The 23,549-nt window shown below is 45.3% G+C and overlaps 1 protein-coding gene across 2 annotated transcripts in view; it reads left to right on the forward strand.

The window, feature by feature from the left end:
• The first annotated feature begins 16,066 nt into the window (after window positions 1-16,066).
• Window positions 16,067-23,549, forward strand: part of TPP2 (tripeptidyl peptidase 2) — a 75,684-nt gene continuing 68,201 nt past the window's right edge. For both annotated transcript variants that reach the window (XM_073348954.1, XM_073348965.1), the window contains exon 1: window positions 16,067-16,316. In XM_073348954.1, the coding sequence (XP_073205055.1) occupies window positions 16,155-16,316 (162 nt within the window). In that variant the 5' untranslated portion in view covers window positions 16,067-16,154. The remainder of the gene's footprint in view (window positions 16,317-23,549) is intronic.

A 23,549-nucleotide genomic window follows, 5' to 3' on the forward strand; every position in this document is an offset into this window, starting at 1 on the left:
GCAGAGCATCCATCAGGTGGTCTAAATATACTTATGCACCCTGCATCAGCACAGCAGGGGATGGACTAGATGAATTGTTGAGGTCACCTTCAGCCTGTGGCTGAAGAGACAAACTACTGAATTCTGTAGTAGTTGCAGTTATCTAAGGTGTAATTCTTTCAAGCCCAAACAAATTGCATTGCCACGGTCCAAACAGGAGATGGCAGAAGCATGTAGCATAGCCAGGTCATCATCCACAAAGATGAGACCATCTCCTCCAGAGCAGTGATTGTAAAAGGAGTTTCTTACAGATAATGTTAAATGACAGAATAGTAACGAGGAGTCCCGAAGAACTCCTACACTGTGAACATGCAAACTCAACTGGAGGGAGCTACGCTGTGGCATCAAGGTCTTCAAAGTGTTTATCACTTCCTACAAACATAATCTCTCTTATAGAACATAACTTCTGCCACCTCCCCTTCATTCACATGTTGATCTCAGCTAGACACTAGGGTAATTTGGGGACCATGGTGTTAATATAGCTCATAAACTACACATCAAGTTGTGTGTCATCTATTTATCTTGGCATTTGAAGCCCACACATTCTCACCATTTCTCCTAGCAGCTAAATGCATACACTATAGAGGTAGGTGACAATATAAAGTGTATACATCATAGAACCAGGCAAGAGAGTTTGATCTTTGCCCTTCTCCACAAGGGAAGGGCTTGGTGACAGAGGTCCAAATTCTCATGGCTACCCTCTGGGTGCAGTCCTGTAGGAGAGAGTCAAATCTTTTTAGAGGATTTCCTTGGACCCCTACCACCGAAGGCAGGGTAGCAAAAGCCTGTAATTAGTAGAGTGGATCTGGCCAACATTTTTTTTAATCAACAAGTTAATAACATTAAAAGTGGCTTTTCATGAAAAGCTAACATTTTAGCTTAAAATTTTGTTCCAGTGAACTGTCTGGTTTTTCACTCAAAAATGGAAACAGGTTTTCGTTATTTTGGGGGTTATTTCAGTTAAAAATAGATTGATTTAAAAAGTTTTCAAGAGGTGAGGTTTTTTCCTGGTTTTGGTCTCAGTATTTTGTTGAAGAAAACCAAAACATTTGAGCTCGAAATTTGGACAAAAATTAAAAAGTCATTTTTTAATATCACACAATTTTTTTTTACAAGCCAGGAAAACAAGAATGGACATTAAGGGCCAGATCTTTAAAGATATTTATATGTCTAGTAAGATTTACAAAAGCAGCTAGGGGCCTAAAACTCACTGATTTCAACAGGAGCGAGGCACCTTGATACTTCTGAAATCCCATTAGGCACTTAAATACTCTTAAAAATCTGGCCCTAACCCCTTATCCACTGGTAGCAAGAAATCATTTATCTGCGGCCCCAAGGGTGTGTCTGTTCAGTATTCTGGCCTGAAACCAGACTGCAAAGGCTCTGGGATATTAGCTGTGTGTAGGTATGTTGTACATTTTGTTAGTTTCTTGATTAAACTGGCTCAGGAACAGGAGATTAGATACTGGACAGCAGCTAACTACATTTGTAACATTCAGGGAAGGTTTCTACAGAGTATGTCAAAACTCCTTAAAATGTGAAGATAGGTTCCTTTTCCAATGAAGTGTAACCAGTCTGAACCAGAAGCTATTACTCATAGCTTATCTTTACCAATCACAAAGGGCAGAAGTCTGATTTTCAGGTGGTGAGTCATGTCTTCCTAGGTGTGTCCAATAATTTCTGTAACATGAACTGGTTGCATCTGAGGAATCCAGGTGGCCTGGTTTTGGGTCTCTTCATGGAACTCAATACCATGCATCTGAATGCAAATTATCTTCTTAATGAGGAACACATGGTGCTGGGTTCCGCTGTGTACTGCAGGCTCTCCAGGCTGGTGATGCAATTCACCACACAGAATTCCTCTTCTGAGTGTCCTGGGAATAAAGTGATAAACAAGGAGATGGGAGAAAGATTGTTAGGCCTTAGTCAGCCCAAGGACACCCTGTAAGTATTTTAGTTTGTGTGTCTTTGAACTTAGAGAAAGAAAATTTAAAACAACCAACATTAATAAAAAAATATTTGTCACAAATGTTACTTTGGAGGAAATTACATATACTGCCCTAAAAGGAGACCTGGGACTGGGTCTCACTTCCAGTCTCTTGCTCAAGCTATCAATTCAAAAGTACCCAATGACCTTCCTTATCTTTCAGCAACAATGATTTTTTTTAAGCATCATTGTTGAGAAAGTCTTTAAATTGAGATATGAATGGTTCTGGATATAGCAAACAAGAATGTAGTCTAACACCAATTGCTGGGCCTCAAGTGTCTGTGAATAGAGAATGACATGCACTAATGAACCTTGGCTTCAGATACGCTTGTGGGAGTTATGTAGGAGAATAACAAAAGCCAGCTGACTATTAATCGTGCTATTCTGTATTTCATGAGGGATGAATCTGAAAAAAAAACCCAATCCCAGATAAATAACTTAATTAAGACAAAGAAGGCAAAGAATATATTGTACTTAAAAGAATACCAATAGCAGAATTTTGTTCTCAAAAAGCAAATATTGCCTTATATTAAGAAATATTGCCAGAGGAGCCACTCACTTTGGGTCAAATTCTGATACCTTTACTCCCAAATGATTCCATTAAAATCAGTAGGACTAGATGGTCTCATACTTCATAGCTCTGAGCTTACTGCACACAACAAGATGGTCTTCTTGCATCCTCCATTCCCCCCACAATATTCCTGTGTGTCACCCTACCATCTTCCTCTATTTCAGGGTCCCTGCAACTCCCCAAATCAACCCCTGCCAGAGGTTCTGTATGTACCCCCATTCCCTCTTCTTCCTAACCAGGGTCCCCCATTCTCCCTCCCACATGACAGGGGATCTGTGTGCAGTCCCTTGCCCCTATACCCCTATTCCCCATGCTAGGATCCCCCCAATCTCTTCCTCTACCAGGATTCTGTGTGCCCCATTACCCCATACCTATACCTGAGTCCCCTATTGCCTATTCCCTCCCTTATTCCCTCCCCTCCCCCGCATTATTATTTGTCTGGGAGATATGTCATTCAGGGTGCCAACATACTAAACTCTATAGGGAAGATGAGCTGGGATATTTTTATGCTGAAAGGCTTTAATGGAGTGGAAACTGAACTTCACTGCACAGTAAAATTAGATATTATTGAAAGAAACACAGACACCAAGGGAATGGGTTAACTATGGCCATTGTAATAAAATCAACCAAGTTAAGGATTTGTACAATTTTAAAAAAGCTGGTTGATAGGGTTGCCAGGCATTCAGTTAAAAGGGACCCTGGTGGCTCCAGTCAGCACTGCTGACTGGACTGCTAAAAGTACGGTCGGTGGCACAGTGGGGCTGGCAGGTTCCTTGCCTGCCCTAGTTCCGTGCAGCTCCCGGAAGCGGCAGCATGTCTGGCTCCTAGGGGCCGAGGTACAAGGGCGGCCACAGGGGATCTGCATGCTGCCTCTGCCCTAAGCGCCGGCTCCGCAGTTCCCATTGGCCAGGAACCATGGCCAATGGGAGCTGCGGGGGCGGCGCCTGCGGGCAGCGCACAGAGCCCCCTAGCTGCCTCTCCGCCTAGGAACCGGAGGCAGGACATGCTGCCACTTCCAGGAGTCACGCAGAGCCAGAGCAGGCCTTATTCCCGCTGCGCCGCAGACTGGGAGCCACCGGGTAAGTGCCGCCCTCCCGGAGCCTGCACCCTGAACCACCTCCCGCACCCCAAACCCCTGCCCCAGCCCAGAGCCCCCTTCTTCACCCTAAACCCCTCATCGCCCACCATGGAGCCTTCACCCCCTTCTGCACCCCACCCCATGCCCCAGCGTGGTGAAAGTGAGTGAGGTTGGGAGAGAGTGCAGCAATGGAGGAAGGGAGGATAGAGTTACTGGGAGCGTGGCCTCGGAGAAGGGGTGGGCCAGGGTGGGGCCTTGGGGAAGGGGTGGGGTAGGGCAAGAGTGTTCAGTTTTGTGCGATTAGAAAGTTGGCAACCCTGCTGGTTGAGGTCATCAAACGACAACTCTACTCCTCAAGAATAGCTGAGGGGATCATATTGTTGCCGGCGCCCAGTGCCGAGAGGCTGAACAACAGCTTGAGTGGTTTGTTACCCTGTGTGCTACACCCAATAATTATAACGGGGTGGAGAAGCAGAAAAGTTTATTTGAAGCTTTAAAAAGGTATAGGGAGATTTGAATTTTAAATTTTGTATATAGAGCAGGAAGTTATATAGGCTTTTATATATATATATATTTTAGTATATTTATTTAATAGCAAGCTGCTTTAAGTATTTATATAGCTAGCTAATTTAGTTTTAGCTAGTTTTTTGTTAAATTTGTTAAATTATATATAAAGCTGTTTTATTTAGCATTTTTTTTTATATTTGCTTTGTGTGGCTTTGCTTAGTTTTAGGCAGTTTGACTTTGCAACATACTGTTGCAGATTTTTAGTATAATTGCTGTGTGTGCCTTCAGGCGGGGGGGCCAAGGACACTTGGGCCTAGTACGCAGAGCTGCTGCGAGTGCCTTCAGGCGGGAGGGGGGGGGCCAAGGACACCTGGGCCTAGTGCAAGGGGGCTTTATTGACACTCGTGGTCTTTTATTTTTTTGAGTTATTTAGTGGCCATGCCCTAGTGTCCCCAACAACTCCCCTCTTTCAGAACACTTAACAACCTTGGCTTTGAGTTTTTTTACTTGGGCTATTTATTTTTTTATAATAGGATTTTGCATAAGTACTTTGTGATAGCCCTGAAGAGAATGACTTATTAACTTTTGCAAAAGGGCCCTAACATATGATACTGCACAGCATAATACCACTAATACAAGCAATATAGGAAAGAGAAGTTTTAATAACAGGCTAAATAAACCATTAAGCCAAGACGACAAACCCCCGCCTGAAAACAAGGTTTGCAACCAATTGTTTTTTGGGGCAGTATAGGCAACCTGTGCTTTGGCTCGGGCATGGGCCTTAGCCTGTACTATTTTTTTATAGATTTTATAATTGCTATTATTTATATATATATAACATTGGGACCCAACGAGGGCACAAACCCCTTTTTGGGATGCCAAGAGATAGTTTAAAGCCAGCCTGTTTTGGAGGGAAAACGTTCTGAGCTGCTGTATTTTTCTATTTAATGTTTTTATTGCTGATTTTAAATTATTAACTGAGTTTTTTAATTTTAAGGCTATTTTTTTAAGTAACATTTGCAGCCTTATAGTATAGCGGCCTATGCATGCCATGGCTGGACCGGTAAACAGTGGTGCTATTTTTAGTATAGAGCACCCTACAAGCTTTTCAGTTGTGAGGGGATTTTTTATACTGCTTTTTAATGCTGTAGTTAGTTGCCGCAGGGTTTTTTTTTTTGTGACTTAACAGAGGTGTTTGGGGCATTTTTAATTTTTTTTTTTTTTTTGGGCAGTGTGGCAGTTATTGACAGATGAGGAACTTTATGAACTATATAACAGCTATTTGTTTAGTTGGCTGGCAGCACCTTGTAAGCCTTTTGGCTACATACAAAATAGTGACCCTGTAGAGCCCAGTAAGGACTGTTTTTAAGGGGATTTCTGGGATATTTAAGGCTGCTTTGGCTGCTTTTTTAAACAATTTATATGCCCCTAAGGGGGCATTTTATTTTTTTGATTGGGTATAAGTGGGGGCGTTTTTAATTGTGCCGTTTAAATTACATTTGCCATAGGGACCACTACAAACCCACCATTGGCTTGCTACATTGGAGATATTAACTGGACGGCAAGTTATATTTTCAAACCTTTTTTTTTGTGGTAAGAGTATTTGTAAGAGTTTTTTTAAAAGGGGAGGAACTATTACACCCATACTGTTGGCCTTCCCTTTTGGTTTTTATTTAATACCTATTAGCCCATTGTGTAAATAACACAGGAGCTTTTTTTTACAGGACGCTTATAGTGATTAGATTGGTTTTAGGTAAAACATAACATTTTTTTAGTGAGTACTGCAACTGAATACTTTTGGTTTTGATAGGTGGCTTGCTGTAAAGAGGTTTTATTTTAGAACGGCGAGTCCTGTTTTTTTTGCTTTTTGGTGGCGGCTAATTCTGCTAGGGTTAAGGGCAGCATGTTAAGGGGCATTCCCGTTTTGGGGGACAGTGGAGTTGGAGCACATACCCAGCAATTAGTTTGGTTTGTTAAAGTAGCAACATGGTGCGCAAGCGAAACAAAGGAGTTATGCTTTTAATATGCACAGTTTGGAAATACCAATACAGAGAATAATAATGTTACCCAATTAATTATTACCAAAGTTTTTTTAACTCAGGGTTTTTAGTACCTGGGTGGGCCCATTTTACCATTAAGGTGCCCGCTATTTGTGTTTTTTAAATAGTATCTTTAGCCCGAGATTGTTACTAGATGAGGAGTTAGCAGGTTGGACGGTCCACTGTTCTGCTGACGAGGGGGCGGGTACTGCCTTTAGACGAGAGCGATGGATTTAGTTTTTGTGTTTTTTGATTTTTGCTGCTGTATGGGAGATTAGCAGGATGGTATAGGGGTTTTTTTATTTTTTTTGGAGAGGCTTGGTTTTTTAGGTGTGAACAAGCACAGAGTCACCGGGCTGTAAGGAGTGGATGGGAGAGTCCAAGGGGAGAGGCTGGGAATTTTTGGTATACCTGTGAAGAGACAAGAGAACAGCAGACAGGGAACACATATACTGTGACAAAAAACCATTATTTAACTTTTATTTTTTTGACAGAACCGGGGTGCTATTTATAGGCCATGCCCTTTTAAACATAATTTTAAAGGGACTGAGCCCTAATTTACACTTTGGGAGAACGCGGATACAGAGTAGGACAAGGGGCAAAGCATCAGGCCATTGCAGTGCGGCTTTTTGGCACACTTTTGAGAGATGCCGTTTAAGGGTCTGATTGGTACGTTTTATTACACCACTGGCTTGCGGTCTCCAGGGCATATGGAGTTTTCAGGGGATCTGTAAGGCATGTGAGATGCTTTGAATGATTTTTTATGTGAAGTGTGTTTTATTGTTTAATTTTATTTACAGGGGGAGTTCAAAGCGAGGAATGATTTTTTTAACAAACTTGAGGGCCACTGTTTTGGCAGTGCAATTACGGCATGGGAAGGCTTTTGGCCATTCGCTGAACCGATTTACTATAACAAGGAGATATTTGAACCCTTGGGTCCAGGGAAACTTAGTAAAGTTTATTTGCCACACTTGTCCAGGGCCCGGAGTGGGTTTTAGGGCAGCTGGTGGCACAGGATGTCCCGGTTGGGGGTTATTTTTTTGGCAGACTAAGCAGTCTGCTTGTATCTGGGCAGCCAGGGGTCGGAGTCCGGAAGTGATAACGTATTTTTTTATTAGTTGGATAAGTGCTTTTTTGCCAGCATGAGTGGTTTGATGTAGTTTTTGCAGCACTGGCTGGATTAGGCCCTTTGGTAAGAGGACCTTTCTTTTTGGGGAATGGAGCCATTTTTTTTTTCCCCAGAGACTGAGTTTGTTAGTTAGCTGTTTTTGTTTTTTTTTTAGAGTACTGAGGGGTTGGAAGCTTCCCTACTGATGGGATAAGGGCATGCTTATGGGCATGAGGGGATGGCAGGGTGGCAGCATGCTTAGCCTTTTTATTTGCCCGGGCGTTACCTCTGGCCACATATTGATTTTTTTTTTTTTGATGGGCTTTATAGTGTACCACCGCCACTTCCGAGGGGAGTTGTACAGCTTTTAGGAGCCGGAGGATTTGGGGCCCATACTTGACTGGGGAGCCTTGGGCTGTCAGCATTTTTTTTTTTTTTTTTTTTTGCTTTTATAGGCCAGCATGAGCATGCAGCACACCAAAAGCATACTTTGAATTAGTAAAAATGTTGACTCGCTTTTTTTTTGACAGTTTAAGTGCACGGGTTAGGGCTATTAGTTTGGCAAGCTGGGCAGAGGTCCCAGCAGGCAAACCTTTAGCTTTTACAGTGTCATGGAGCGTTACAACAGCATAACCCGCTTTTTTTTTGTTCATTTATTACAGTACTGCTATTATTAGTGTACCACTTATAATTTGCATTTGGGAGGGGTACATTTTTTAAATTTGGACGGCTGGAGTACTGGACATTTATGATTTTTGAACAGTTATATTTTTGTTTTTTTGTTTTTGGCAAGAGAGTGGCTGGGTTAAGGGAGGGGCAAGGCTGTAGGGTGACTTCAGAGTTTTTTAACAGCTTAGCCTGGTATTGAGCAATCCGAGCCTGGGTGAGCCAAAGCCCTTTTTTGCATTTAATAAGGCTCGGACCATATGGGGAGTATAGATTTGCATAACCCTTTTTAATGTTAGCTTTTTTACTTTTTTAAGCACTAGGGCAGTAACTGCGACCGCTCGTAAACATGCCGGCCAACCTTTTGCAACCTGATCCAATTGCTTAGAAAAATAAGCCACGGGACGTTTTCATGCTCCTGACAGCTGTGTAAGCACTTTTAGGGCCACCCCCCTTTGTTTATGTACATACAACTGAAATGGCTTAGAGAGATTCGGCAGGTTCAGAGCTGGGGCTTTCATTAATTTTTTTTTTAGGATTTTAAATGCTTTATTAGCTTTTGGGGTTCAATAGAAGGGGTATTGATTTGCTTTTTTTACACAGTTGTACAGGGGTATAGCCCACAGTTTAAACTTTGGGATTTATATTTTGCAAAAGCTTGCCATACCCAGAAATGCCCTGAGCTGCTTACAATTACTTGGAGAGGAACTTGACAGATAGCTTTTTTTTTTTTTTTTTTGTTTGAATGCTGATGCTTTTTTTGCCTTAGCTGTAACCTGATTTTTTTTTACTTTAGAAAACAGAGTTTTTAGGAGGATATTACAGTTGTTTTAATTCGGCTTGTGACTACTGAGGCACCCTTTAAAGACTGAAATAAACCTGCTTGGGTTCGTTGAGAATTTTCCAGCCTGTGTTTTAAAAGCTGCTAAGTTTATTGGATTGAATGGCACATGGGTGTAAACTTGCATAGTGGTAGCCTGACGTCTGTCTGCCCCTGGGCAAGCCACAACAGTCTCAGTAAGCAAAGGATAGAGTCCCACCGAGGGGGCAATTTTTGTAACCCGAGGCATTTTACCCTTATACGGTGGGGGGGTGGGGGCCGCAGGGGACACCAGCTCTGCCATTACAGTGGGGGTGGGGGTCTGGGGACTAATATTAGCTACTACCGAACCAGTTGGAGTTAAATTACAACTTTGCAGAATTACAGCTTTGTTTTATTTTTTAAAGCTATAAACGCTTGTGCATACAAATATTTATTTTATTTATTTATTTATTGATAAAACAAAACTAATTGGAGGATTGTGTTGTAATTAATTGACATTTTTGGTGGCCACCACTTCTGGTCCTTTAGTTGATATTGAGGCCAGTCAACTGTACAGAATTGTTTTAATTGGCTTTTAGTTATTGGATTTGCACCAAATACCTTTCAGTTTGCTAGAATGCACTTTAGGGGCTTACACTGTGCCCTAACCCCTGAGCTCTGTCCCTGTCCCATACCTACAGGGTAACTCTGGGCGTCCCCAGGTTCCAACAGAGCATACAATCCGGATTTTAAAAGGTTCCTACCTTATCCAAGGGACCGGTTCTTTACTGTGGCCTGCAGCTGCTTTTCCCCCATGTCTAAGGGACCGGTTTTTTACCGCCGTCCACAACTGCTTCTTTACTATATGAGTGCGTTGCACCATTGTGCCCTCCGGGGTCGATCAAATCGCGTCTCCTCTGAGGCCCCCGATGAACTCACCGGTGCGCGCTGGGCATCGGTTTTTGCCGCAATTTTTGACCTTCAGGAAGGGTCCGGGCAAGGCTAAATTGCAGCCTTGTTGCCCACCCAGGGACGCCAAAAGCTGTTGCCGGCACCCAGTGCCGAGAGGCTGAACAACAGCTTGAGTGGTTCGTTACCCGGTGTGCTACACCCAATAATTACAACGTGGTGGACAAGCAGAAAAGTTTATTTGAAGCTTTAAATAGGTACAGGGAGATTTGAATTTTAAATTTTGTACATAGAGCAGGAAGTTATATAGGCTTTTATATATATATATATTTTAGCATATTTATTTAATAGCAAGCTGCTTTAAGTATTTATATAGCCAGCCAATTTAGTGTTTAGCTAGTTTTTTGGTTTTTTGTATTATTTGTTAAACTATATATAAAGCTGTTTTATTTAGCATTGCTTTTTTATATTTGCTTTGTGTGGCTTTGCTTAGTTTTAGGCATTTTGACTTTGCAACATACTGTTGCAGATTTTTAGTATAATTGCTGTGTGTGACTTCAGGCGGGGGGGCCAAGGACACTTGGGCCTAGTACGCAGAGCTGCTGCGAGTGCCTTCATGTGGGAGGGGGGGGCCAAGGACACCTGGGCCTAGTGCAAGGGGGCTTTATTGACACTCGTGGTCTTTTATTTTTTTGAGTTATTTAGTGGCCATGCCCTAGTGTCCCCAACAATATCTAAACTTCAAAATTAAAAACTATTTTCACTTTTGAATGCAAGCCAAGGAGGGGTCTGACTCAAAAGAGGAAGTGCAATACTGCACCTTCTATTCTTTTGGATAGATATAAGTTTTAAGTACTTCCTTTTGGGTTTGCTTCATTGCCTGTGTCATAAATATAAAGGGAAGAGTAACCACCTTTCTGTGTCCAGTGCTATAAAATCCCTGCTGGCCAGAGGCAAAATCCTTTCATCTGTAAAGGGTTAAGAAGCTAAGGTAACCCACTGGCACCTGACCCAAAATGGCCAACGAGGGGACAAGATTCTTTCAAATCTGGAGTTGTGGGGGGGGGGGGGCAAAGGGTTTGGGCTATCTGTGTGATGCTTTTGCTGGGAACAGATCAGGAATGCAGCCTTACAATTCCTGTAAAGTTAGTAAGTAATCTAGCTAGAAAATGAGTTAGATTTTTTTTTGCTTAATGGCTTGTAAAAGAAACTGTGCTGGAGGGAATGTATATTCCTATTTTTGTGTCTTTTTGTAACTTAATTTCCACAGCTCTGAGCATTGTGGCTAGGTTGACTTAAGTGTTAGATGTAGACCAGGCTTAAGTATGCCAAATAGTTAAATCCACAGCAAGTTGGGAAGAACGTTAGATTACAAACAAAGTGACTAGCAAACTGCTGAGGTCTTAGATATACCGTCTGCACCAAGTCCATGTGTCAGTCTATTCTGAGAGTCCATCCCAAAGGAAGAACTGAAGGCTTTTAAACAAAACCAGTACATTGGTTTTCGGTTTCTTAAGGACATTCACAGTGTTACTGAAAATGTTCAGAGGCACTAACAGAGGAAACACTTATCCACCCAGTTACTTATAATGAAAAACATAATGATCAACAAGATACTGGGTCCACGTAGAGGATCCACCTCAACCAGTGGCGGATTCGTCACTGGGCCACAGGGCCTGTGCCCAGGGTCCCTGGCCAACTGGGGCACCTGACCTACTCTGCCTGCCTGTGCTCCTGTTGGGGAGTGGGGTCGGGGCTAGGGTTGAGAACTTTCTAATTGCATTAACCCAAACACCCTTGCCCCCCTGCCTGCCCTGCCCTTCCCCAAGACTCCGCTCCTTCTCTGACCCCACCCCCACCACTGCTCACGCCGTCTCTGCTCCCTCTATCAGTCACTCTCCTCCACCCTCACTCACTTTCACTGGGCTGGTGCTAGGGGTTGGGGTGCGTGAGGGGGTGAGGGCTCTGTCTGGGGGTGTGGGCTCTGGGTGGGGTCAGAAATGAAGGGTTCAGGATGTGGGAGGGAGCTCTGGGCTGGGGCAGGGGGCTGAGGTGTGGGAAGGGGGGAGGGCTCTGGCTAGGGGTGCAAGCTCCACGGTGGGGCCGGGGATGAGTGGTTTGCGGTGCAAGAGGGGGCTCTGGGCTGGGGCTGAGGGGGTTCAGAGTGTAGAAGGGGGTTCAAGGCTGGGGCAGGGGGTTGAGTTGCTGGTGGGGGTGCAGGCGGTGATGTGAGCTCTGGGCTGGGGGGTGGGGCTGAGGAGTTTGCAGCGTGGGAGGGGGATCCGGGCGGGGATGGGGGGTTGGGGTGTGGGAGGGGGTGAGGGCTCTGCCTGGGCAGTGCTTACCTCGGGTGTCTCCTGGAAGCAACCAGCATGTCCGGCTCCTAGGGGGAGGGGCCAGGTGGCTCCACGCACTGCCCCCGCCTGCAGGCACTGCCCCCGCAGCTCCCACTGGCCACATTCCTGGCCAATGGGAGCTGCTGAGTTGGCGCTCAGGCTGGGGGCAGCATGCGTAGACTCCCTGGCTGCCCTTGCGCCTAGGACCCAGACATGCCGGCTGCTTCCGGGACCCACGCAGAGCCAGTGCAGGTAGGGAGCCTGCCTTAGCCCTGCTGCAGTGCTGAACAGACTTTTAGAGGCCTATTAAAATCCCCCGGATTCCTTTCAATAGCCACCAGGAGATTGAGGCCGATAAGTAACTGGGTGGATAAGTGTTTGTTACCTCGGGTGGCTCCTGGAAGCAACCAGCATGTCCGGCTCCTAGGTGGAGGGGCCAGGTGGCTCCATGCACTGCCTCCAGGAGATCGAGGCTGATTCCGGTAGACTCCCAGCCAATCCGGGAGGGTTGTCAATCTATCCCACCCTTTGGTGCTGTTTCCTGGGCTTCCTCTTACACAGCCATTCTCAGGCTTTCTTCCCCACAACTTCGCTAGGTGGACCCTTCTTTCAGGGCTAGCACCTCAGAGTTTACTCTGACCTCAGGCTTCCTCCTCACCCCTGCACTGTTCCCGAAGAGTAACTACACACTCTCTCCTTCCAGTACCCTTCTGCTACAAACATCCTCTCTTTTTGATAACCAGACAGATCCTGCTCCTGCCCAGCTGGGTGGCTTCCTGATCACTTAGGCTCGGTTCTCCATCTAGGTGCAGCCAGGTAACATAATTGGCTGCTAAGATCCACATTAACTCACTCAGAGCCTGTGTGGGTTACGATCCCTCCCCCCGGCACACACACACACATATCACAGTGTTTTATTAATTGGCTGTATTTGTGTGTGTGTTGTTTCTTATTGGAATCATATTTTATTTGCACTTAATGTTTTCCTTTATATAAAGCAGATCTAAACCTGACCCTTGCCATGAGACAGGGGTATAATTTTTTGTGATCCTGATGTGTGTCATGTCATTTGGCAAATGAAATAATAAGAAATCTCTTACTGGCATTCCTATGTATCATACCTTTATTAAGTTCCTATCCCATGAAAGAATCTGAGAAAGGCACGTAGCAAGTGATAGGCCAGAAGCACAGCACATTCATATAAGAGCTGGTAAAATTATTAGACAAAATTGCATTGAGCATATTTTATTTTGGGGAAAATTAGGTAAAATATGATACAGCTTCACCCACTATAGAACGTTCTGACTTCACTGGCAAAAAAAAGTTAGTAATGATGAACAGTATAGTAACCAGTCCTCACACTTTAGAGAAATCTTTCAAATAATGGAGACAACCAAACAGATGATGGAACAAGGTAGATGACGGAAGAAAGTTTCATATTTACCTAATTCTTTTTTGAACCGTTATAGCTTTGACCTTCACAACATCCCCTAGAACAAGTTTCACAGCTTTACTGTGCGTTGTGTAAAGAAGTACTTCCTTATGTTGGTTTCAAATGTGCTGCCTATTAATTTCATTGGGTGACCCCCAGTGGTGAGGTGGAGCTGGTTTGCACCGGTTCGCTAGAACTGGTTGTTAAATTTAGAAGCCCTGTTCTGCGAGGGACAACCGGGTCTAAAAGGGCTTCTGAATTTAACCAGCCAAAAGTGGCGCCTTAGGCGCCGACTCCATGGGTGCTCCAGCCCTGGAGCACCCAAGGGGAAAATTTGGTGGGTGCAGAGCACCCACGGGCAGCTCCCCGCCCTACCCCCGGCCCCAGCTCACCTCACCTCTGCTCCGCCTCCTCCCCTGAACGCGCTGCCCCGCTCTGCTTCTCCGCCCCCGCAGGCTTCCCGTGAATCAGCTGTTCGCGCGGGAAGCTGGGGCAGGCTGAGAAGCAAGCTGCGGCTTCCCGCTTAGGCCCAGGGAGGCAGAGCGGAGGTGAGCTCGGGCGGGCGGGTGGGGGGGTGCGAGGAGGGCCGCCCGCGCTGCAGCAGGTAACCTGGGGGAGGGGGTGTGCAGGGGAACCACTTCCCACCCCAGCTCACCTCCGCCACCCTTGGCCTGAGTGGGAAGCCGTGGCCTGCTTCTCAGCCCTCCCCGGCTTCCCGCCAAACAGCTGATTCGCGGGAAGCTGGCAAGCGGGGGCGTGGAGAAGCAGAGCGGGTTATGGGTTCAGGGGAGGAGGCAGAGTGGAAGTGAGCTGGGGCCGGGCGTGGAGCTGCCAGTGGGTGCTCTACACCCACCAAATTTTCCCCTTGGGTGCTCCAGCCCTGGAGCACCCATTGAGTCGGCGCCTAAGGCGCCACTTTTGGCCGGTTAAATTTAGAAGCATTTTTAGAACTGGTTGTCTGCGCCTAAGGCTCCACTTTTGATGTGATCAGTGTGGGGAGCGGCAGCTCCCTCTGCTCCCCACCAGCTACGCTCCCCCGCCCCTAGGAGCCAGAGGGACCAGCCAGATGCTTCCTGGGAGCTGCTCCAGGTAAGCACCACCAAGACTCCCCACCTTGCCCCCCGGCAGGTGCCTCTGGCTCTTAGAGGTGGGGTGGGCACCCACTACGGTGGCCCAGGAGACCCTCCTGCCTGGTTCTGTGGGTAGTCAGGGGACAGAGAGGGGGGTGGATGGGGCAGGGGTCCTGGGGGGGCATCGAGGAATGCGGGGGGTTGGATGGGGCAGGAGTCCCAGGGGGCGGGAGTGGGCAACGACCCTCTCGTGGGGTGAGGCGGGAACCCGTTGTTAAGATTTTGGCAGCTCATCACTGGTGCCCCCTTGTTCTTGTGTTATGTGAAGGAGTAAATAACACTTCCTTATTCACTTTCTGCACACCATTCGGGATTTTATAGATCTCTATCATATCCCCCCTTAGTCATCTCTTTTCCAAGGTGAAAAATTCTAGTCTTTTTAATCTCTCCTCATGTGGAAGCTGTTCCAGACGCTTAATCATATTTGTTGCCCTCCTCTGTACCTTTTCGAATCCTAATATATATATTTTTGAGATGCATGCAGTTTTCAAGGTCTGGGCGTACCGTGGATTTACACCGTGGCATTATGCTATTTTCTCTTATTATCTATCCCTTTCTTAACAGTTCCTAACAAGCTGCTCGGGTTTTTGCTGCCACTGCACACTGTGCAGATGTTTTCAGAGGACTATCCACAATTACCCCAAGAGCTCTTCCTTGAGCGGTCACAGCGACTATAGACCCCCACGGTTATGTTTATATTCTTGGGACTGTGTTTTCCAGCGTGGCTTACTTTTGCATTTATCAACACTGAATTTCATCCGCCACTTTGTTGCTTTGGACTTAACTACCTGCGTGCAGGGGTTGTGTGCTGTGCATGGAGGGCGGCACCGAGGCCCGCGGCCGCTGGGCACACGGCAAGGGGCCCGGCACCAGCTGTGTTCTGCACGCACCCTTTCGGGAGGCGTGCCGGGCGCTGGCTCCAGCGGCCGCTCTTCTGTCAGGACTGTGCCGGCTGCAGCGGGCGCGTCCTTGCCCAGCCCAGCCCAGCCCCTGCGCTTCTCGGGCCCTCCCCTCCCCTCCCCTCCCCTCCCCAGCTCTGCGACTGCAACGGGCTCGCCGTGGCCGCCCCGGCCTGAGCAGGGGCCCGCCTGTAAGGCTGGCAGCGCAGCCTGAGGGGCCCGGAACCAGGCCCGTGGAGTCTTCTCCCTGGAGGGCCGTTAAAGGGGCCGCACATCAGGAAAGGCTGGGATAATGACCAGCGGGGCGGGAGAGAGAAGGAAATAGGTGCCTGTTTCTTTAAGCCTGGCCGATTCGGCTTACGGAACCAACCGGAACTCGAGTTCCGGCGCGTCAAGCCGCGTGTCCTGTTGCCTTATTGGCTAGTTAGACGCATTCACCCCCCCCAACACACACACCCCAGCTCCGGCGCGCGCGTAATTGCGTCTCGCCGTCCTATTGGCTGGTATAGCCCATGCGCCGTGGCGCTCTAGAAGGCGCGGGCATGCGGGCCGGCGATTGGCTGGGTGGACGCGTGCGCCTTCCCGCCCCTCAGCCGCTGTCCGCCAGTCGCTTGGTGGGTCCCAGGCGGCGCTCTGTCCCCTGCTGCCGTCATGGCGGCCGCCGCGGACGAGCCGTTCCCCTTCCACGGGCTCTTGCCCAAGAAAGAGACGGGCGCCGCCTCCTTCCTCGGCCGCTACCCGGAGTACGACGGGCGCGGGGTGCTGCTGGCCGTGCTGGACACCGGCGTGGATCCCGGCGCGCCCGGCATGCAGGTACCCGGCGGGGCCGCGGCGCTGGGTCACCGCCCGCGCGGGGAGCTCCTGGGCCTTGTCCCGGTCGCCTCTCCGCGGGGGAGGGAGGGTCGGGCTGAGCGGTTCCCGGGCGGGGCGTTGTAAAGGAGCGGGGCGGAGGAGCCCGGGGCGGGCCGGGGACGGCGCCGGGCGGAGGAGGTTGGGGCAGCGAGGCGGCGCAGGGACTTGCTGGACTCCGGGCTTGGCGGCTCGTGTAGGCTGGAGGGGTCGGGGTGAGAAGCAGCTGCAGGCTACCGGCGCCTCACTGGCCCCAGAGCTGGGGGAAGGGATGTTCTTGAACTTGCGCGGCAAACGTGGATAACATGGAAAGAGACGTGACCCGAAATAAGGAGATGAAGAGCTCTGAAGGGCCTTGAAGGTGAGAACGAGGAGCCTGAATTTTGCCTCCCCTATCCCACCTCCATAGTGGTGGAATTCAGAGGGATTAAATGGCGAGAATGATGGTCAAGGAAGATGCCCTTAGCCTCAGTTCATTCAAAACATGAGCCTCTCTGTGGCTTTAGGTAGGAGGAGGTTGGAGTAGCCCAGGCAAATCTCATAACATGGAGATTGGTGCTTTTGGTGATGACAAAGGGTTTAGGAGAAAGGATGAGATCGTTTTGCCCATGTGTTAATTTGATGGTGTGCTGTCAAGAAGATGCCATGGAGACAGGCTGAGATGTAGGATTGGACTGAGAGCTGGGTCAGGATTGGAAAGAAAGATTTGAGTTATCCACGTAAACATGGTAGCTGAAGCCATGTGAACAGATATGATCACTGAAGAGGTATAAAGTAGGAAGAGGAGGGGGCTAAAGATGCAAGACTTTGGAAACTCCATGGAAAGGTGGGCAGAGAAGAGGACCCCACAACAAGACACTGAAAGAATGACCAGAGCGGGTGGAGCGCTAGAAAGCCCAGTGATGACAAGATAAGTGTTAAAAGCAGTGAGAAGTCAAGGTTGAGCAGAGAGTCCGAGATTTGGCATCAAGTCATTAAAGACGCCTGTGAGGGATGGTGGGCAGCATCATGCCAGCTAGCTCAAATCTGCACAGCTGTCTGAATAAAGACGAGCCCTCTGATACCCACATTCTCCTCTTTCCTTCCACTCCTATCCACCCAAAATGAGACCACTAATTTTTTCACTACTTGATCTGACAATATTCTCCTCTCTTCCACCTTTAATTCTCCATTGGCTCCCCTTCTTCACTGCACTGAGTGCAAACTTCTTGTCTTTTCCTTGAGGGTGCTATATAGCACTGCCTACCACCCTGACCTTGTCTCATCATGATGCCTTCCACTCCTGCTGCTGATGCTAGTTTTGCTGCCCTGTTAGTCTGATACTCCCATGACAATGTTGGGGTTCCCCCCCCCATTCCACCCCTATGTATGGAATATATTACCTGTTCCACTGATATCCACCAAGTCACTATCCTCATTCAAATTCCTCATTAGTACACACTTCTGTCATGATTTTTCATGTGCTCAATAATAAAAAACAAAACATTTAATTGAGTGAGACCTCAAGATGTACAGATGCTTAAATTGGGTAACTCCATAAACTTGTTCCCCACCCCATTCTCTACGTATTGTTTGTTACCTTTACTTGTCTTGTTATGTTTCAAGTTCGACAAAAAAAAGACAGTCTCTGCTCCAAAGAGCTTATAATTTGTTTTGTAAAGTGACCTGAACACTTTCAGGTGCTGTAAAATAACCCAGGGTTTAATTGTCACAACATAAATATACTGGTTTTTCCAAAGTAATTATGTTTGGTAAGAGCAATCAGTTTGTATTGACTTACTGTAACAAAATGCCTGATGGATTGACAAGAACCTAGCCAGTCCAGGTTGTGTGTGTTTTTTTTTTAAACCTATAACTACCTACATAACACCACCACCCCCATTCATAGACTCATTTAAACCAGTTATATTGGTCGAGTTAAAAATAATAGATTTAAAACAGTTTTATCAAGCCTCAACTTAACTTGAAGATTTGAGCTGTTGCAATTTTAGATTAAAATATAAAATGAACAACACTATAAATGTTTTTATAAACTCTTCAATGCCACTGCTGATTGATAAAATTCAAATAAAATAACCTAACTGCTGTAGGCAAAGAACAAAATATTAAATAATAAAATTGTATTTTTGTTTTCTCTTACAAATCCAAAATGGCGTAGAAATCTTTGTCATCATGCAGCAAAATTATTTCTCTTATGCTGAAAAGTTATTTATAACTTCATTAAAATAACATAGACCAAATTTGGGAAACTTTGTTTTACATACATGAATTCCCAAACATTATCACCTCAATATAAATTTTATAATGCAGTATTTAAAATATAATTGCAATCCATTTTAAAAAAAGCCAGTTACCACTGAGTCTTATAATTCAGACTCACTGAAATTGCTTTCAGAATTAAAATCCTTCATTTAAAAGCTAGTTCTGAAGCCCCAGCTGTTGCCTTGTAGTTTCTAACTTTTCTTTTTCCTAGTGCATTCAAAGAAAATGCTCAGTTGATTCCAGCAGAAGAATGCATAGGTAGTTAATACTTGAGACATTATTTGAGCATGAAAGTAGCATGAATCCCCTAGCTGGGTCATGGGCAGTGGGGCTTGAACTCAGGGCCTCTGGATTTGAAACTCTGAGCCTTTGCTGCCTGAGCTGAAAGACCCAGATCTATTAGTGTAAAAATTCTACTTTCTCATAAATACTGTCATTTCTCAACTAGAGGTCAAAGAGTCACACTGTAAGTGTGGGTTACACATTCCTCCTGGCAGGTGAAGCTTTCCCCAAGTGCCACAAGACCATTGCTACTCAAATTCTTGTACTGGCTATCTGTTGCAGCATAACTCCCTGTTCTGGAGGGAATAAGCATGGCTTATATTGTAGGAGGAGGATTTTATAATTGTACTATAAGAATAGAGGTACTAATGTATGTCTTGATTTCATTTTAAGAATGACCCTCTGGGACATTGGTAGGAATGCATCTGACAGACTGCTAGGGTCTGTACTGACGTTAAGGCAGGGACAGACCAGAACAAACCTTATGACTGATTATGGGCACCCTTTTGTTTTAGGATAAGTTATAATGTCTACTATAGTTTCCTGTATGTATTACAAATTAGGCATTCTAATTAAATATACATCTCTTTGTTTTAAGGTTTAGTGAGTAAAAGACAGGATCTTGTATTGTGTCTATGTTAATTAGGTTTCAGAGTAGCAGCCGTGTTAGTCTGTATTCGCAAAAAGAAAAGGAGTACTTGTGGCACCTTAGAGACTAACCAATTTATTTGAGCTCAAGCTTTCGTGAACTACAGCTCACTTCATCGGATGAAGTGAGCTGTAGCTCACAAAAGCTTATGCTTTTCTTTTTATGTTAATTAGGTTAAAGGAATGTTAAAGGCCTGAGCCACAATGTAAACTGTTTTGACCACAAGATTTAGTGAAGTTTAATTTACAATGTATTCTGCTGAATATAAAATACTGCTGTCTTCTCTGTGAGAGATTGTTTGTGTGAATGAGGAATGCATGCATCAGGAAAAGATAAGGTGTGAAAGCCATCACAAATGTCCAGATGGTCAAGAAAAAGTGAGGAACTTGGAAACACCAGGAGACAATCAGAAAACATCCATTGTATCCGATGCTAAACATGTTAGCAGCATTGAGGACCTCAGAGGTGAGGCAGGCACACCCGAAGGCGAGACAACAAATAGGAGATAACGATGGGAAGCCGGACAATTACCATCAAATGATAACAGCAGAAAACTCCAAGATTAACACCACTTAAGGACTAATGATTCAAAAGGGAATTTACAACTATAAAGATGGGGTGTTTTGCCATGGAACTCTGGGTTCAGTCCTGCAAAACCTCACATTGGATCGCGACCGACAGAACCCAGCTCCTCACTCGTGTTCAGTCTAAGTGGCTGTTAGATTGACTCAAGCTACAACAGACTGGTAACTATAAAAACATTAACTGGCAGGACTGTGCGCATGATGTGTATGACTGAAAAGCATAAGCTAACTGTTGTATTTTCAATAAATACGGCGTGTTTGCATTCACTCCTATAAAAGATCCGGTGTGCTTTGTTTTGCATAACAATATTCTTATCCTTGTTTTTTTCCAGAACGTTCTTTAACGATTTCATCAGTGAATAATCTTTACGTTTTTAGTATTCATTGGAAAACTTGACTTGGTTTCCAGTTGATTTGCTATAGGTGGAAATCTGTTTCCAGCATAAAACTCTTCTACCTATTCAAGAGTAACTGTTGGTTCTTCTGTTGTAGGTGGGAACTTGTACCTATAGGGATCATTCACAAATGCTAGAAAATGGTGCTGCTAAAGCCTACTCATAACTCTTTTGGAACACATTTTTGCTATTACGTAATTGCAGTTCAGTAAACATTTTTATAATCTTCCACACTTCAGCAATTGAACATACATACAATATCAGGGCTGGAAGGAACCTCAGGAGGTCATCTAGTCCAACCCCCTGCTCAAAGCAGGACCAATCCCCAATTTTTGCCCCAGATCCCATAAATGGCCCCCTCAAGGATTGAGCTCACAACCCTGGGTTTAGCAGGCCAATGCTCAAACCACTGAGCTATCCCTCCCCCATGAATTCCTATGTACAGAGTCAATGTCATTGCTATTAGCTTCAGTATTTGGAGCAATTCCTCATTACACCTCTTCAAAACAGTCCTGCTTATCTGTCAGACAAGAGTCAATATCCTGCCTATTCTCTTCATGGATTTTCATTAACCAGAGTCACTCTGAAATATGCATTTCTATGCAAGCGGCATAAATATTGAATCTTACTCTTTTGAGGCATGATAAATGCATGGCCAACTTCATGTTTGTTTGGCAGCTACAAAGGGATTGTGAATTAATTTAAGTACCCAGACTCAGATACTTCAACTGGATTCATAGTGGGGAACCCTGTGCCCATTCGGAGTGCTATTGAAGTGAAAGGGTATCCATCACGAGCTTCACATTGCAGGATTGTGGGCATAGATATTATATTCTTGCCTTTAAACTTTTAGGGAACAACTTTCCTTATGTTTTCCTTAACAGCAGGCAATGCAAGAACTCTCCTTATTGAGGAGGGCTGAATGTGGTGACCTTCTAAACCCAATAATACTGTTTCTTCATTTAGCTTGAGATGAATTCTAAGTAAGTTAAGATACGCTCTTCCCAACCAGTCAGTCTTCCCACCCACCTGAAAAAAATACACTCCTTCCATAGTATTTGTATAACAATACAGGTGTTAGTGCTTTATGAAAGAGTCTTTGTTCAAAATAACTTGGTTTAAGATAACAGAAGACAGAATGGTGGTACTCCCAATTTCTTCTGGAACCAGTGGAAAAAACCAAGCTTGGTATTGAACTGTGTGCTGTCACTAAGCAACCAGTATAACCCACTTCCTCACTGCTTTGTTTCTGCTCCCTCTTTCTCCTTCCTGTCCTTTCTCTGTATATGTTCTCAAGGATCATGCCTATGCTACTGTAGGACTTGGCAGGAGCAGTAGTATGAAAATAACATATCCTAGTCTGTTTCACTCTTCTGTATGATTTGGGGGAGCTGTGAGTTTGTCATTTTTTTGTAAGTGGTGTGGAGGGGGTTGTTAATGAGGGACAGACTGATATTTCCTCCTTAGAAAATGCAAGTGGTGGTGTTTGAGTAATTGGGAAATAAGTATATGTGATTCTGCACTGAATTTGGGACTCTGAGCATTACTAGTGTAACTAATTTTTTTTTTTTAAGGCTTTTGCACCATAAGTCCTTTTCCAGAAATCGGGTAATTGTTTTGTATAAGGCTGACAAAATAAACACATGTTGCTGTCATTTCAGCATAAATCCATAGTTAGTCAATGTCAATAACCTGTATTAATGCAGAGTTAAGGTTATATGGTGATATGCTGGCCCCTTGCAGAACTGAACTGAGCAAATCTCAAACTTCTAAAAACCAGGAAATGCAGAGTTTAGCTTGCCTATGCAATCTTAACTCTGTCCTCTTTCAGCAGTGCCCCAGTATGCTATGTTAACATGCCTTTACACTGCCAATCCCACAGCTGCTGAAATGTACAAGCTTTTTTTTCCTTTTTGTCCTTTAATAGAGTTAGATGGGATTTTGTGGGTGGATGGGTTGTAAAAGGAGGTGAAGAGCTTGTACATTTCAGCAACTGTTGGATTCCTGGGTCGAGTGCACTGGCAGAGCTGTTGAAGTGCCATACTTCCATCCACCCTTCCCATAACCCTCCCCTCACTGCAATCCCAAACCCCTCTTCCCCTGTCACCGCTCCTCTCCCAGGAAGTGTTTACATGTCTAATTCCACCCTCGACCCCAATACTTTGATTGCATTCTCCCAAAAATGAAATTGTTACCCATGACTCTCAAATTGCAGCAACTTCCATTCACTCCGTTCAGAAGTCCGTTTGCCATAGGTGGCACTTGTGATTAACTTATCCTTAGTTATGTTGATGGAATGGAGAGGTCTGTAATTGATCCAGTCATTAGTACTGCTCAGCTTAACAATACTAGGCAGCAGAAGAAAACTGTCTTTGGTGGGGATGATGGGAAATATAGTTCTGGAACCTCTCAGTCAAATGACCCATTTGGACCACTAATGTCACCTTGTGCCCAATGAGACTCACCAAATTTCAAAACTATCCGAGTAACCATTTAGGTTTTTAGAGCACTTATAAGATTTGAGCTTTAAAGCATATAAAATGGCAGGAATAGAAACTCTGTAGCCATTTTTTCTATATTGGCATACCCACACTATAAAACAGTACATTTTCCTACATACTGTTCTCCATTTGGGCCCCACTAAGATTTAGTGGGTGCCATGCACTACTTTGAATAAAACTTGACAGATGCTGAGACTATTTTAACCACATCTTCAACCCCACCTAGAAATGTTTTTGTTTTTTTTAATTGCTGTTTTTTGGGGGCTTATATCTCTGGAACCCCTGGTTCAAATTACTCAAAATTTGGGTCACTGGAGCTATCCTGCACCTTCCTAGGGCAGACTAAATTTCAAAGAAATCTGATGAAGGCCTAGTGTACACTACAGAGTTAGGTTGATGCAAGGCAGCTTATGTCGACCTAACTCTATAAGCATCTACATTAAAATGTCACTCCTGTCGGTGTAACTTGCCTGCTATGCCAACTTAACTCCCCCTCCGCAAGAGGCAGAGTTAGGTCGACGCAG

The sequence above is a fragment of the Lepidochelys kempii genome, chromosome 1 (assembly GCF_965140265.1).
Source record: "Lepidochelys kempii isolate rLepKem1 chromosome 1, rLepKem1.hap2, whole genome shotgun sequence".
In the NCBI taxonomy this organism is placed as follows: Eukaryota; Metazoa; Chordata; order Testudines; family Cheloniidae; genus Lepidochelys; species Lepidochelys kempii.